This window comes from Canis aureus, chromosome 9 (genome assembly GCF_053574225.1).
Source record: "Canis aureus isolate CA01 chromosome 9, VMU_Caureus_v.1.0, whole genome shotgun sequence".
Classification (NCBI taxonomy): Eukaryota; Metazoa; Chordata; class Mammalia; order Carnivora; family Canidae; genus Canis; species Canis aureus.
In genome coordinates, this window is record NC_135619.1 from 6490671 (window position 1) to 6506500 (window position 15830).

The window sequence follows — 15830 nt, forward strand, 5'->3', positions numbered from 1 at the left end:
TGTCTAATTTCACACTCTCTTGTGGTTATTGCCTGGTCCCACAGCTACACACTTCCCAATTTTTCGTGTATGTGCTGCCGAAGCGAGCACAGCTACACACCTCGCACTGCAAAAGTAAACCTGGAAGTTTCTCAGGTGACTCCTTGGGTACAGCAATACTCAGTCCTCTAACCAGAAAGAGAAGGAACTGATGTCCACTCTCACGTTCCAAGGGGATCCAGAATCCTCACACTTCAGTTGCCCAATATGTTAGCTGCCAGAAACATAACTGGTTAGATCATTGAGAGAGCCACAGGGTTAGAGGATCTGTGTTCCAGTCTTGATTTGAATATTATATATCTTTGTGTCAGTTTCAAATTCCTCCTGTATAAAATGGAGAATTGGCACTCTTACAACTTCAAACTCTAACCTTGTGACTTTATTCAAATAAAATAGGTGGCTTCTTGTTGGAGGTGCCTGAATGGCTTCCAGTTTTCCTCCCAAGAGGTAGCTGGCAGTGCAGCAGCTCAGGAAAGCGGAAGGGAAGCTGGCTTCACTCACTACTCCCATCTTTCTCCACGAGGGCAATCTTTTCTCCCCAGAGAAAAGCCTAATCACAGATCTTAATGGACCTCTTTGCAGCTGGTCCCAAAGACCTACACCCAGGAGTCCAAGAGTGGCCATTAAGCTTCCTATATACAGAACAAAGACCCTTTGGGTCTTGAATAAAAGCACAGATCTGAATATGCCTAGGTTTAAGTAAGGTGTGAGAAAGCAAAGGCGCAGGGCAGCAGAGTTGGAGCAGGAAAAGGCTGATAACTTCACTTTATTTGTATTTCCTCCCACACAAAACCATCAAAACAGAAACAGAGATGGGCAGGGAAAGGGATGAAAATGTGTTTAATCCACATGTTCTCAGGGCTATTCCAGGGAGTACTTGAGGCTGAGTGCCTGTTGGAGTAGCTTCAGATCCAGCACAAATTCCTACCTCCCTGGCCTGGAGTCTTTACAGGTTGGTGGCCTGAGCCCTGCAATTAATTCTCATCCTTTGCCCACCTTGCTGTAAGGCAGGAAAGCAGACTGAAATGCTCCGCTCTGATGGGCAAAGGGGAATCACAGCCCACAGATGTACTGCACTCTCTGTGCTTCAGGAGCGGAACTTTAAGCTGCTTCCAAGGCTCTGAACATTGTAGGCAGGGCTAGAGGCCAATGGTGTATGAGCGGCCTGTGGGGTTATGAATAGCAGAACAGACTGGTGCTGTCACAGCCCACTCATACCACACCTTCTTGGAATTGCTGCATCGCCAGAAACGCACACAGATGGTCTGGCCTTCACGTACTGTAATGGGCTGCTGCAAGAAGAAAGACAGAGAAGTTTAAGGTAGAACTAACGAACTGTATATGGCAATATACTACTGAGCTAAGTGTGGAGAGAAAAGGATAAAACCTGACATTCCAATCCTCATGAAGTTTATTTGAAGTCTTTCAGAATGAATAATCAGAACTTCACAATCAGACATTGAACAGAAAATCAAAAGTGTGATGAGGGCCATGAACATGCAGAGGATATGCACTACAAGAGCACCTATGAGACGGAACTCAAACCTAGTTCTGTTGGTCAGGGAAAGTTACCAGACAAGAGGAATGTTTAAGGGGACCAGGAAGGTAAGTTAAATGGGTGAAGAGATGAACAAAGAACTTTCCAGGCAAAGGAGAAAAGTGTGAAAACCTGAGGCAGGAAAGAAGACTGTATTAGAATCCTGATGAGTACTGAGTAATGTACAGATATGCTGAATTATTATGTTGTATACCTGAAACTAATAGAACACTGTTCATTATAGTTCAATTAAAAAAAAAAAAAAAAAAAAAAAAAGGTCCACAGGGGTGACACAGTGTAATCAAGGAGATAGTAGCTGAAGAGACAAGCTAAAACTAGATCACACCGAGTCTTACAATGTTAAATCTTTATCCTGAAGGCAGTAGGAAGTCACTAAAGGTATTTTCCTTTTTTTTTTTTTTTTTTTTAATTTTTATTTATTTATGATAGTCACACAGAGAGAGAGAGAGAGAGAGAGGCAGAGACATAGGCAGAGGGAGAAGCAGGCTCCATGCACCGGGAGCCCGACGTGGGATTCGATCCTGGGTCTCCAGGATCGTGCCGTGGGCCAAAGGCAGGCGCCAAACCGCTGCGCCACCCAGGGATCCCGGTATTTTCCTTTTTTAAAGATTTATTTATTTGAGAGAGACACACAAGCTGGAAGGACAGGGAGAGGGAGAGAGAATTCCAAGTGACTCCACGCTTAGCACAGAACCCAACACCAGCATTTGGCTCAATTTCAGGACCCTGAAATCCCAATCTGAGACAAAACCAAGAGTCAGACACTTAATTGACTGGACCACCCAGGAGCCCCAAAGTTGTTGAAAGGTTTTAAGCAGTACAGAATTATGATCAGATTAAAAGATGACTCTTGCTCAAGGTAAAGACTGGACAGAATAGACAGAGGAAATGTGGGAAAGCCAAGGAGAAAGGCAATAAAAACATCTCAACACCTACAACAGATCCACGAGCATGTGGGAGCAGAACATGGGTCATAGTCAAGCATCATCCTGAGAGTAGGAAAGGGGCAGAACACCAATGGCAAAAGTGACACCTTAACCCACTGAGTCTGAAAGGTGATTCCTGGGACTCCTGGGTGGCTCAGAGGTTGAGCCGCTGCCTTTGGCCCAGGGTGTGATTCTGGAGTCCCAGGATCGAGTCTCGCATCGGGCTCCCTGCATGGAGCCTGCTTCTCCCTCTGCCTGTGTCTGCCTCTCTATGTCTCAAATAAATAAATAAATAAATAAATAAATAAATAAATAAATAAATAAAATTAAAAAAAAAAAAAAAAAAGAAAGAAAGGTGATTCCTACCTTGATGGGGAAGAGGATGGGAAACCATGAGAACATCCCAGGAGAGTGAGTTTCTGGACGGATACCTGTGTGAAAAAAATAATGAAAAAAAACTGAGGTCTCTGTGACTCTTCTTTTTGCCTGGATTGAGGGGAGTGTCTTCTGTGAACAGAGAAACAAGTAACCTAAGATCCACATTCACTGATTCCTAGGCTCCCTGTGACTCTAAATGAAACATCTACATAAGTTGCCCAGATAACATACTCATAGCGTGCCATCCTCGGCCCCAGATACTCACTTAGGGTGATGTCCTGATAAAGCACAGTCTCAAAGTAGCCTGCAAAGCCATGTAGCACTGTATTCACCTCCACGGGAAACTCCAAGGTGCAGTAGCGGTTGTTGTCAATCATAGGATCTGTTAGGGAGGAGTTGCGTGGATGACAAGGGACTAGAAGCTCTAGACAACTTGGTAAAGCAAGAACAAGAACTAGCAAGGGCAGCTTAGAGAGAGTAGACCCAGGATCGCAAAAGAAGAAACCACAAAGTAAGCTTTCAGCCATCCAGTCAAGAGGACAGCCACACAGGAACCCACCTCTATTGGGATGGCTGAAGGTGAAACAGGGCTGGGGCGCAGACAACTGGTGGAAGTTGTGCAGCCGCACCACATAAGGCATCTCGAACTGGGCCTGTCCCAAGAGACCGAGCAAGAGCTGAAGCAGATAGGCAAGACATCTACTCCCCCAGGTAAAGAAGCCTGGGCGTCCAGGACACAGAAAAGGATAAAAAAAAAAAAAAATTAAAAAAAAAAATTAAAAAAATAAAAAGAAAAGGATAAAAATATTTTCACTTCAGTCACTTTCCCACATCCCCATCTCTTCCTTCACCTCTTCATTTTCTCCAGTGGAAGCAAACAGTTGATGCTAATATAGGAAAAAAAAAAAGAAAAAAAAAGAGGACTAAAAAGAAAAGAGCTCTGCAGAAGACAGTGGCTTTTTACCTCAGGGTCTCGGTCCTTTTCTCGACAGGCTCTGACCTCATTGTATAACTTGGAGGAGGAGATGGGAGCCAGAAAGGAGGTGTACTCCCCAGGGATGCTCACACCATCATCTGCAGAGCAGGAGGATCATATAAGTTCCGAAGGGATGAAAATGGTATGTCTAACTGAAGGTTTAAAGCTCCCACATCAAATAGACCCAGGCAGGGGCACCTGGCTAGCTAAGTTACTAAGCTGGTGAAATGTACAACTCTTGATCTCAGGGTCGTACGTTCAAGCCCCATGTTGGGCATGAAGCCTACTTAAAATAAAAATTGAAAACAAAACAAAACAAAACAACCCCCAAAACAGACCCAGGTGGCTCAATGTTGTCACATTCCCAGGCCAACCTCCTTCCAACCCCTGTCATGGGAGATTCTACTTCTAGGTTAACCTACAGAGACACACAAGATTAAAACTGGAAAAAACCCTAAGATATTCTGATCTAATGGTTCTTCTGTGGGGTCTTAGAACTCTTAGAGATCTGGATGAAAGCTAAGCCCAAGGTATGTATCATGTCAGTATAGGGAGTCCACAGATCTCAGACTAAGAATCTCTAATCTAGTCCACTCCTCTCATTTTTACGGATATAAAATTTTACAGAATGCTGAGGTTCAGAAAGATGATTGCATTTGCTAAAGGCACTGACCCAAGTCCCACCCACCTTCCCCTAAACTTTGCAACCTCCTCCAAGGCTGCTGTACCCGCACCCCCACCCGCCACAGCCTTCCTAGCTGATAATCCATTCCCCTTAAGCTGGTACATCCCAGCCTGGAGGCACCTTTTAGGAAGTGTTGGGCTCCATCCAGGCACTCAGGTGACAGTTCATTGTCAGCGAAGGAGCCTAGAAGCTCACTGACGATGATGTCTGCCTTCTCTGGAGCCACCCATTCCCGCATGTCCGATGAGACTACTGTCACCTGGCTTCCCCATTCTTCAAATTGCCAGTTCTCTAGCCTAAAATAAAGATGATGCAAGTGAGGACACTAATAAAAAAAAAAACTGGCACTGTAGATAAACTTCCCAACAAGGAGGTTGCTACTCACGTCACCACAGCATTTGGATTCTTCTCCACAGCATACAGCTTTATCCGCCGGTCAGCCTGCTTGGCTGCCCGCAGGGAAGCGTTCACCAGGGGACCCCGGCCTGCTCCCAGCACCATTAGCACCCTAAGAGAGAAAGGGGAAGGGTCAAGCTGATTTGGCAGATAAAGAAGTCATCATGCATATCTCTGGGAAGAGCACTCACTGGATATTGGTATCCTTCTCCTCATCTGGCACTCGATCTAACAGACATTTATAAATGGCCTGGGGAGGGAAGGAGAAAAGACCTTGTGGCTCCAATCCCACCTTCACCAAGGTCTTCCTGGCCCTGTACTTGACCTAGACCCACATTATACCTGCTGATATTGAGAATATTTGATAGGGTCCTTTTCAAACACTTCATAAGTCTGAGATTCCAGATTGTCCATCAGTGGCTGATGAAGAAGAGGAAAAAGGCAAAGTTAGCCAGCCAGTTTCTGGCAGGGGCAAAGCACCAGCATACCAAAAACTTTCCCACTGCCTCCTGAGCTTTGATAGGATGGTAGGGCACCTACTTCCAAAGCCATTTCCCCTACAGCTCCCTCTCGCTGCACTGTAGACCGACCTGGAGTGGAGACTGCAGATAGTCTTCATAGCCCTTGGCAAAGAGTTCATAGGCATTGGGTGGAGGGCGGTTCTGGCTCAGGTATTCCAGGTACTGGAGATAAGAGCAGAACTCCTTCTCTGAGTGGTGGTTGGTGCCTGTGATGATGAACTGCACTTCCAACTGTGAGAGAGGTCAGACCATCAGACGCAGTTCTCGAACCAAGATTCTGGAATATTGTTATGGTTTATGGCCAAAGAGCCCTAGCATAAAATAAGGCCTGGCCTAGCAGTCTTCCAGTTCAAAAATCCCTCCAGGTACCAACAAAATAGCATGACGCTTCAATAAACTCATAAAGCCCTCCTATGTGGTATAAGCTTCATCCTGGCTCAAACAGGCCCATGGATCCTCACTATAACATCTTTTTTTTTTTTTTTTTTTAAGATTTAATTTATTTATTCATGAGAGACACAGAGAGAGTGAGAGAGGCAGAGACATAGGCAGATGGAGAAGCAGGCTCCTCACAGGGAGCCTGGTGTGGGACTCGATCCCTGGACCTGGGATCACATCCTGAGCTGAAGGCAGACACTCAATCACTGAGCCACTCAGGCATCCCATCACTTTAACATCTTTTTTTTTTTTTTTTTTTTTTTAAGATTTTATTTATTTATTCATGAAACACACAAAGAGAGAGAGGCAGAGACACAGGCAGAGGGAGAAGCAGGCTCCATGCAAGGAGCCCGATGCGGGACTTGATCCCCGGACCCCAGGATCACGCCGTGGGCGGAAGGCAGGCACTCAACCGCTGAGCTACCCAGGGATTCCCACTTTAACATCTTAAATGAAACCTGCAAACTTCTCATGAGATCTGGTTCCTTCTAAAATGTTTCTGGGACACCTACTGCCATTTGCCTCTTTTGTTCTCAAGACCTCCAACTTTGCTAAAATTGCTCTCCAGAAACCAGAGAGGAAAAGAATCAGGCCCACAGGAAAAAAAGCATCATACATATGTGAGTAAGGCAAGAGGATTAGCTGGAATACCTTTTGAACCCTTCTACCACCCACCTTGAGAAGCCGGAAGATCAGCCTCTGGTGCATCTTAGAAAGAACAGGAAATCCCTTCTTATTGGTCAGGAAAATGCTGGTGGGGAGAATGGCTGCTTTGATGGGCTCCCCAAGCCAACGATCAATGACATGATTAGATGGGAGGTCAGCCCCAATTTCAAGAGCTACACAAGGAAAAAGAAAGACCAGTTACCTACTGCTAGGCAAAAAGGCTTTCCTTGCTGTTTTTGTGCAAGATCTGTTTACTCCCTAAGAGCAAGACAGAATGAGGCAGAGAGAAAACTGCCCAGCAGCCAAGTATACATGAAACTCCTGATTCTTTTCTTTTTTAACTATATCCAGCTTTATTAAAGATACTTTTCAAAAGCAATCATAGTGTTTCAGGCAGGATGTGGGCAGATAATCCTAAACAGTATACAACAACTTTCAAACTCCCTTCTTCAATGGACTACTAAAATCAGAGAGCTACTATAAAACACAGTGTGATGCTCTGAATAGGCAAAGTTTCGAATGAGAGTTGATAGTTCACCTTTAGCATGCTATTGCTAACAACTTTTCACAAGCCAATCCTGACTTCCAGGAAACCAAATGAGAATGACAGAATTATCAATCTGAAGATTCACAAGCTAAAAAGGGAACTCTTGAAGGATGCCATCTCCATGGTGACACTGCAAAGTCCATATTGCCTGATATACTGGCAACCATGTTTTGGGGTCAGGTTCCAACAGGTCTCTGGGTTTAAGGGAGTCAAGTCCATGTTGAAGGTGGAGAGGAAGAAGAGGACGTAAAAATGAATTTTATTTTTTCTAAGGCATCTATGCCAAAGTGCCTAATGTTTTGTCAATATCAAGGAATCCCTCCTCCTGGGAACCAAGAGGAAGTTTTTCAAAACTAGAAGGGTGCTCCCCGCCATCCCTCCCAGTATCAATCTAGCTTTGGAGATATTCTATTAGTGACATATGCCCTTGCCCCAAAACAACAAGTGTTCTGTGTGCTAACAACATAGCTTTTTTAAAAAATAAAATTCTGCATTTTTATAAAAATTGATAAAGTAATATCTCAAACTGTAAAGTCACCAGAAGTACACCGTTATCAAAAATGCACACACTTCATCTGGCATCTCTGAAACCCCTGATTCTTATTCACAGGAGGTCAGAGAAGGGAAACCTATCCCAGGGCCCTTGTAGACTTACCCACTGCAATCCTCTTGCTATAGTCACACAAGGTCCTGAAGTTGTGCCACCTGTTCAGGGTGAAATACAGGAAGAAAAAAAAAAAAACAGTCAAATACATATGCCCACCAATCGCCATAGCTAGAGAAGACCCCCACACACACAACAGGCTCTACCCTATACTTCCCCTCCCCGCACCCTTTGCCCTGTATAGCAGCAAAAGGAGACATACCACATCCATGTCTTCTCCTCTCCACTATACTCCTCTGTATGTGTACTTGGTGCATTCTCAATTATATCATCTCTCAGGTCCTCTGGAGCCACCAAGGGTACCCGCATCCAGAACTGCATGTGAACAAGTACCCTATTTAGAACTCTATTTTGAACTCATTGGGTCCAGAAAGCTTCCTTCAATTATCTTGATCCAGATTGCAAGTTAACCCTTTTATATGTTTTTCCCAAGTTCTGATTATATGTACATATAAAGTTATCTTGTGTATATCCATATGTAAATATCTGCCCTGTCCTTTATTGCAGCCATAAGTTTCTAGAAATAATTGTACATTCTATGTTTTCTAACCCTCTGCTTACCACTTTTAGATGGTGGTGGCCAGTACTGACATTTCAGTTCTGCCAAGTGCACCGTTTACTGAATGGCTAGGAACAAGAAGGTACCTAGCACAGCTTGACTACCATAATATTCAGCAGAAAAAGAAGCCCTCAAGCCATACCATGGACGAGTGGTGGCCAGTGTGGATGTGGTTGGTCAAAACCCTGGCCAAGTTTGTGTTATCTTCCTGATTTAGGGGCAACAGGAAAGCTGGAAGACCCAAATATGCCCCAAAATTCAGCTCCTGTAACATTGCCTGGAAATGGAGATCAAGAAGACATGAAGAGTTAGCAACCCAAATAGGTTTAATTGCATTATATTAGATTTACTAAGTTATGGGAGGAAAAAAACTGCTCTCTGCACCCAGCTAGGTTATGGACCTGATCTCTAGAAAGAGCCAGTGAAGTCAAACAGTCTTACCGCCTCAGAGTTCCTGCGGATCTTCTCCACTTTTGAGTCTGGACGAATCCATGGAGAAAGCTTTCCCACAATTAGCGTATTCCAGTCTGCACTCCCCCCATCCAAGAAAGACAAAACTATATGAGGTTCAGTGCTTTACTTGTTCAATTTCTAATTCTTAACAGGGAATAGAGAGTAGAGATGAGAAACAAAGACTTTTTCTATCACAGATGTGGGATAGCCTGATGCAGAATAGAGTAAGGCTTTTTAGCAGGTAAGCAAGGAGAAAACAAGAGTTATCTATGTCCCAGGACTAACCAATATATCCAAGTCAGGAAAGGAGGAGAATGAGGGCACTGTTAAAGCAGAAGTTGTTATTGCCTCTAATAATTAAGGGGCATATGGGATGGTCCCTACCCCTTCCTGACAGCAGTAGGTCTGATCGTGTCTGGGGGCCCGGCCGATTCTTAGCAGGTTCCTGAGTGAACTCCCTCTTGAAACGCGGGTGGAAGACAGGCATGCAGAGGAAATCAAACCTACAACCGCGACAGACCCAGAATCGTCATGTAAAGAGAGCAGCAGTGCCCAGAGATCCAAGCAACTGGATTAGGCTATCTCAATTCTGCACAACCCTTTCTGCTGCCATCAGTCACCCGACTGGACTGCTGAGTTCAGCCTGCCTTGGGGCATGTTACTTCCGCTGCACTGTGCCTCAGTTTCTCCCCAAAACACAAGCATGGAAAAGGAAAAAAGATAAAAATCCACGCCAAGTGGCTTTTCTACTCTGTTGTCACCGGTTTTCCAAGACTGTCACATCCAGATTTGCCTCAGTACCGCCCATGCTTCCCCCCAAGGTTTCTCTTCTCTCCCTAGCCCCTAACACTCTCTCCCATTCTCAGACTATAATCCCGCTCTCCAGGGCCCTGGAGGTCTGTAGTCCTCTTTTTGAGTTTACCTGACAACTCCCCTGACTTTGGGGCTCAGTGGCCACACGCCCCAGCAAGTTTTTTTGTTTGTTTTTCTTTGTTTGTTTGTTTGTTTGTTTGTTTCACGCTCCAGGGCCTAAGGCTTCCCCATCCTCCCCCAAGGAGTAATGGTTTCTCCCGCCCTAATCTTACCCACTCCGACCCCCTCACCCCTGCCTTTCGGGGATGACTAGTCTGTCCCTCTTCGTCCCCGAGTTCGGAGCCCGCATTCCGCTTGCGGAGGTCTGGACCCTCACCCCTGCTTGGCCACAGCCCCCAAAGTGTCAGCTATTTCGGGCACGCAGTTCAGGTCCCTCCCGCTGGACACGCGGCTCCCACCGGCACCTCCGACCGCCATCGCCGCCATCTTTTCCCTCGCGCCGTCCACGCCGGGATGCCTTGATATTAGCAGCCAATCACAAAGCCAGAAAAAAGCCCCCGGAAGGCGGAATGAGTCGTCCTAACAACCAGAGCGTCTGCCACTGCTTCAGAGCGGGAGGCCGAGGGGTGGGGAGTGGCTCTTTCCGCCAATCCGCTGGCTGCGCCCGTGACGTACGACGTGGCTCCGTAAGATCCACCAATCTCGGGATGTAGTTTTCGACGAACTTCAATCTCCCATGATGCGCCTGTGTTCGTGGAACTCCGTTGGGGGACTACGCGTCCCATGAAACCCTGCAGCATAAGCTTGAACTATCATCACTGAGCCGAGAGCAATTGTCTCCGGGCCAGTGGCGCAATGGATAACGCGTCTGACTACGGATCAGAAGATTCCAGGTTCGACTCCTGGCTGGCTCGAGTGAGACCGGTGGTTTCCTTATTGCACCTTAGACAGCGTCTTTTAGGTCTACCCCTTTTCTTACACTTTGGGAAGTTTGCTTCGTAACTTTTCACACCTTCATTTTTCAAGTCTTATTTTGGTTGAGTTCTGCAGCCATCTTATGTCGGCTTTTCCTGTTACCTAATTCAGAGATGGTTCTTGTGTCACTGCTCGGGTCCGTCTAAACTGAGAGAACTGAGTTAATGGCTGCTGCTCTTAAAATGGGCTTTGTATGGACCTTAGTGTATTTACAAATAGATTATGACAACTAAGCCACTAATTCCTCAGGTTCTATATCTCAGACACAAAAGGTACACACGCGCGCGCGCGCACACACAACACTCATGGTGAGGAGTCATGAACTGCCTGGAGGAGGGCTGGGAAAACATATCTACATTCTTGTAGAGGCGTGGAACGGAAGGAGAGGAATGAAGCAAGGAAAAACACGGAGAGAAAGGGAATACCTGGAAGCAGGCAGCCCAGAGGTGTTGAGGGCCTGGCAGCGGGGATCGAAAGAGAACACATTACAGAAGGCCCGAAGAAAGCGGCATTGACAGAACTGAGGGGCTGCTAGGCAGGGAGCCACAGGAAAGAGGAGTCTCGGTTCTGGCCTCTCTGTGAGTGAAACAAGAAAGAAAAGTGGGTTAAGGGACAATCAGTTCGGCTTGCAAATGCTGAATTAATTGGACGCCTAGGGGGCGCTGTGTAATAGAGAGTTGGATGAACAGTGTTATGACCTGATGAGATTTGGAAATGGCCAGAAGAGAGGTAGCGACCTCGAAGTAAAGAGTGACCTAGACTGAATGAGATCATCCGGGCCAGTCAGGGACAAGGTCCTTGGAAACACGGAAACGGTGTGGATAGGATAAGAGCCCTGGGTGCAATGTAAGAGCTCCAGAAGGATGAAAGTCCAAAAAGCCAAACAACGAAGAAAATGCTTATGAAGCCTAATGGGGTTGTCTCATCTTAATCTTAAGTTGATTTTTGCAGATATTACTACAACAACAACTATTATTACTAGACTTTATTTCTTTTTTTAAAGATTTTATTTATTTATTCATGATAGTCACAGAGAGAGAGAGAGGGGCAGAGGGAGAAGCGGGCTCCATGCACCGGGAGCCCGACGTGGGATTTGATCCCGGGTCTCCAGGATCGCGCCCTGAGCCAAAGGCAGGCGCCAAACCGCTGCGCCACCCAGGGATCCCTAGACTTTATTTCTTAAAACAGTTTTAGATTTACAGAAAAACTGCAGGTAGAATGCGGAGTTTCCATCTGCCTCCCCACAGGTTTCTCTGTTATTAACATCTTTTTTTTTTTTTTTTTTAAGATTTTATGTATTTATTCATGAGAGACACAGAGAGGCAGAGACACAGGCAGAGGGAAGCAGGCTCCGTGCAGGGAGCCCGACGTGGGACTCGATCCGAGGTCTCCAGGATCATGCCCTGGGCTGACCGCGGTAAACTGCTGAGCCACCAGGGCTACCCTGTTATTAACATCTTAGCATGTATGGTACATTTATTACAATTCATGGGCCAATATTGATACATTATTATTAATTAAAGTCTATAGTTTATTCAGAATTCCTTATTAATTACCTACTGTCCTCTTCCTGTTCCAAGATCCTATCCAGGATACCATATTACATATAGTTGCCATGTCTCCTAGGCTCCTCTGGGGTATTCAGTTTCTCAGTCGTTCCTTGTTTTTCATGGCCTTGCTAATTTTGAGAAGTACTGGTCAGGTATACTATAGAATGCCCATCTGTTCAAATTTGTCTGCTTGTTTTCTCATGATTGACCGGGATTATGGTTTTGGGGAGGAAGATAACAGAGGTAAAATGTCATTTTCATAACATCAACATATAGTATCAACATAATTTAAGACTATTGATGTTGACATTTCTCACCTGGCAAATGTAGTGTTTATTAGGCTTCTCCATTATAAGATTACACTCTCCCCACCCCCTTCCATCCTATGCTCATTGGAAGGAAGTCACCATTTGTGTCCCACACTTAAGGAGTAGGGAGTTATGCTGACTTTCCTTTAGGTGGAGTGTCAACAACATTTATTTGGATTCCTCCCTGCAGGTCTTATGTGTAGGTAGTTGTCTACAGGAAGTGGGTCAGTGCTCTAACCAACATTTTAAGTGGTAAAAAAGAGTTTTGAGGAGGTCTGCTTGTTCTCTGCCCCATCTGTGTCCAACCAAACTCTACATTCAGAGAAGACTTATTAGATGTTGTTTCTTCTTCAGAAGCTAATTATCTGGGTTGTGGTCCATCTGTGCTCCAGGCATCTTCCTCCTGATGTCAAGCTGGTGGCTGTTCGGTTGATTGTTAACTAACCCATCCATGGGTAAGAGGCAGAGAGGAAAATCTATGAAACAGTAATGTCAGTTTTGCCATTGATTAAAATGATTTTCAAAAGAAACTTGTGCAAAAAAGAGCCTGGAATTTCTGACTGGTCTTAAAATAATTCCACATGGGCTGAATGTCATTTGTCTGTGATGTCTTTGTTTTTTCATTCAAAATGGCCTCAGCTCTATGGCAAGCATGATGCCAGTTCCCAATAATTGTGTACCACATTGCTCCCTGCCTTTCCTACAGCATTTTCCTGTGACTTAAAAAAAACAGCAGATACCATGGATCTGCTTATGTGAGCCAGAGAGAAGCAGAAATGGAGTGAAAAAGAAATAGAGCACCTTGTGAAGGACTTGGCCCTAAGCATAAAGTCAAGAGTTGATAAAGTCTGTCTTCTGTTCTGCCTCCCTCTTCTCTGCCCTCCATGCTGAACTCTCATACACAGAAGCATATAAGTCGCCTATGGGAGGTCTAATGGATGCAAGCCTTTGCTGAGATGAAAAGGTAGGGAGGTAGTAGGACAGAGGGACAAATACCCTGGGTGAGAAATTATGTTACTTTCTCCAACAGGAGCCAGTGACCAGCAGGCAGAGCATTGGAAACTTTTCTGGAAAGGAAAGAGTATCCTCCCACAGATAATTCTCCCCTGGCCCCTGCACACACACACACACACACACACACACACACACACACACGCCCCTCACATTCCTCACCTCCAGGCCCAATTCTTTTACCTGATCCTGTTTTTGTGACCTTGTTGAGACACCTCCAGCCCATTGTAAACACTCCCTTCATCTCTGGTTCTCGCTTCTCCCTCAGCACTTGCCTTCCTCCCCAGCACCCCTTCACTCACCTCTGTGCCTGCCCAGCCAGCTACTATCTTCACCACCAAAATAATGGCCCGTTTGACCCTCCTACTGCTCCAAATTGCTTCTGGACAATAAAGGCTGTCTTGCAGCTACAAAAGTGGCAGAGTTACTGAGGCAAAATAATCTGTGCCAATTTGCATTCTCTTCCTTGTCAGCTCTATTATACAGTGTTTATCTGTCAAAATGAATAGAAAGTAGAAACTGTTCTGGAACATAGGAAAAGATGGAAAACTACCCAATTTGTTTACGAAGCCAGAGTATATTCAATACCAAAACCTGTCAGAAATAGCATTCCCCTTCCCCCAAAAAAACCCTACAGACCAATCTCACAAATATAAAAGTAAAAATCCTAAAATATTTAAAGATTAACACGTAAAAGCCAGCAGTATACTAATATAATAATTATATACTGAAACCAATTAGGGTTTAATCTTGGGACTTAAGACAAGATTAAGTATTAGGAAATTTACTTACATAAAAGGTCGAAAATAAATCAAACAATAAAAACATTTCATCATTTTTAACAGTCACCAAAGAGAACATGGCAAGTCAATTCTATTTGCTATAAACACTCCTAGTAGGGATTCCTGGGGGGCTCAGTGGCTCAGCAGTTGAGCCGTTGAGCATCTGCCTTTGGCTCAGGGTGTGATCCTGGGGCCTAGGGATCGAGTCCCATGTGGGGCTTCCTGCAGAGAGCCTGCTTCTCCTTCTGCCTATGTCTCTGTCTCTCATGAATAAATAAATAAAATCTTTAAAAAAACCTACACTCTTAATAGTATTAATATTCTTCATATATAAACACATGTACATATCAACAATTTATGTAAAAACAAGTATGTCTAGTCTCATCACTGTGTTATATAATATTATTCTGAAAAATCAAATACAATAGGCTGGAAATCTTAAAAAGGGATTGTAACTTTTGGAAAGAGACAAATTACTCACTGTTTGCAGATGATATAAGTGTATACATAGAGAATCCATGAAAATCAATTTTAAAATGATGAGAATAAATAATGGAATTCAGAAAAGTCACTTGGTACAACACAAATATAGTACAAATCTGTAGCCTTTTAAATGCTGAGAATAACCAGACAGAAGAAATAAATAGTAAAAGCATCCCAATAACATGATAACTAAGATCACGGACTATGGGGTGCCTGCGTGGCTCAGTCAGTTAAGTATCTGCCTTCAACTCAGGTCATGACCCCAGGGTCCTGGGATAAACCCCCACATGGAGGCCTGCATTGGGCTCTCTCCTCTGAGGGGAACCTGCTTCTGCCTCTCCCTCTGCCTGTCACTCTCCCTACCTGTGCTTTCTCTCTCTCTCTGTCAAATAAATAAAAATCTTAAAAAATAATAATAATTTTAAAAAAAGATTATGGACTGTGGAGCCAGATGGAAAGAGGTTAAAGTTCTGCTCATCCATTTATTAACTACATAAACATAACCTCTCTGGCCTCATATTCCTCATCTATAAAATGGGAATGTAAATAGTAGTTCTTATCTCATAAAGCTGTTAGGAGGATTAGTTAAGTTTAAATTAGTTAAAATAGTAAAGCATTGAGAACCTACCCTGCACATAATAAGCCTTCAATACTGTGATTAGTTTTTTCCCCATTCAAAATGGTAATAATAAAAAACAAACAAACAAACAAACAAACAAAAATGGTAATAATAACGTTGCATAAAATACTTAACCGGAACCTTAGAAATGTGCGGAACCTATAAAAAATTACAAAGTTTTGCCGAGAGATACAATGAAAGACAGGAAAAAAAATGAAGCGACAAGCCATGTTCTTAAAAAAAAAAAGAAAGAAAAAAAAAAGAATCTCATAAAGATGTCAATTCTCACCAAATTAATTTCTTGCTTTTACAACATTCAATCGCAACTCTAATGGAATCTTTTGTTACTTGATAAAATGATTCTACTGTTCATCTGTAATAAAAATCAGACAAGAATAGCAAGGAAAATTCAAAAAAAGGAGAGAAAGGAAAAGGAATTGACTCTGTGTTTTACCTTACACCCTTTATGAATATAAATAATGG

General features: G+C 44.1%; 1 protein-coding gene, 1 long non-coding RNA gene and 1 other non-coding gene across 12 annotated transcripts in view; 2 read left to right on the forward strand and 1 right to left on the reverse strand.

Annotated features, from left to right (window-relative positions):
• The window catches only part of LOC144320291 (uncharacterized), a 62544-nt gene that overhangs the window by 14501 nt on the left and 32213 nt on the right, over positions 1-15830 (forward strand). The window contains exons 4-5 of one of the 6 annotated variants that reach the window (XR_013385831.1): positions 11883-12011; positions 12807-15422. The exons of 3 other annotated variants lie outside the window; for them this stretch is intronic. This is a non-coding gene — a long non-coding RNA (uncharacterized LOC144320291). Of the gene's footprint in view, positions 1-8364; positions 10513-11882; positions 15423-15830 lie in introns of those variants that run through there. 2 more of the 6 variants (XR_013385832.1, XR_013385830.1) reach the window with 2 other exon arrangements.
• On the reverse strand, positions 776-10230 carry PRMT5 (protein arginine methyltransferase 5). 5 transcript variants are annotated; one of them, XM_077908578.1, is made up of 17 exons: positions 9996-10230; positions 9191-9309; positions 8795-8910; positions 8496-8630; positions 7997-8109; positions 7786-7835; positions 6593-6756; positions 5549-5710; positions 5301-5378; positions 5150-5208; positions 4948-5070; positions 4683-4858; positions 3866-3975; positions 3461-3554; positions 3167-3283; positions 2890-2954; positions 776-1331 (listed from the first exon to the last, which is right to left on the reverse strand). In XM_077908578.1, the coding sequence occupies exons 1-17, from the start codon at positions 10103-10105 to the stop codon at positions 1179-1181; spliced, it is 1944 nt and encodes a 647-aa protein (XP_077764704.1). In that variant the 5' UTR covers positions 10106-10230; the 3' UTR covers positions 776-1178. The 5 variants fall into 5 exon arrangements, with proteins under 5 accessions (XP_077764704.1, XP_077764705.1, XP_077764707.1 ...); XM_077908579.1 differs by having other exon boundaries at positions 8795-8880; positions 9996-10228; XM_077908581.1 differs by lacking the exon at positions 9996-10230 and adding an exon at positions 9910-9983 and having other exon boundaries at positions 8795-8880.
• Positions 10461-10533, forward strand: TRNAR-ACG (transfer RNA arginine (anticodon ACG)). Its single transcript has one exon. It is a non-coding gene; the product is annotated as a tRNA-Arg (tRNA).

Bases quoted from the DNA above. Each gene is read 5' to 3' on its own strand.
- PRMT5 (XM_077908578.1), bottom strand. From the start codon at position 10,105: ATGGCGGCGATGGCGGTCGGAGGTGCCGGTGGGAGCCGCGTGTCCAGC. The intron at 5,379-5,548 runs GTCGGTCTACAG...CTTCTTCATCAG, and splicing joins ATCTGCAGTCTCCACTCCAG to CCACTGATGGACAATCTGGA. The intron at 3,284-3,460 runs GTGGGTTCCTGT...CCTCCCTAACAG, and splicing joins CTTCAGCCATCCCAATAGAG to ATCCTATGATTGACAACAAC.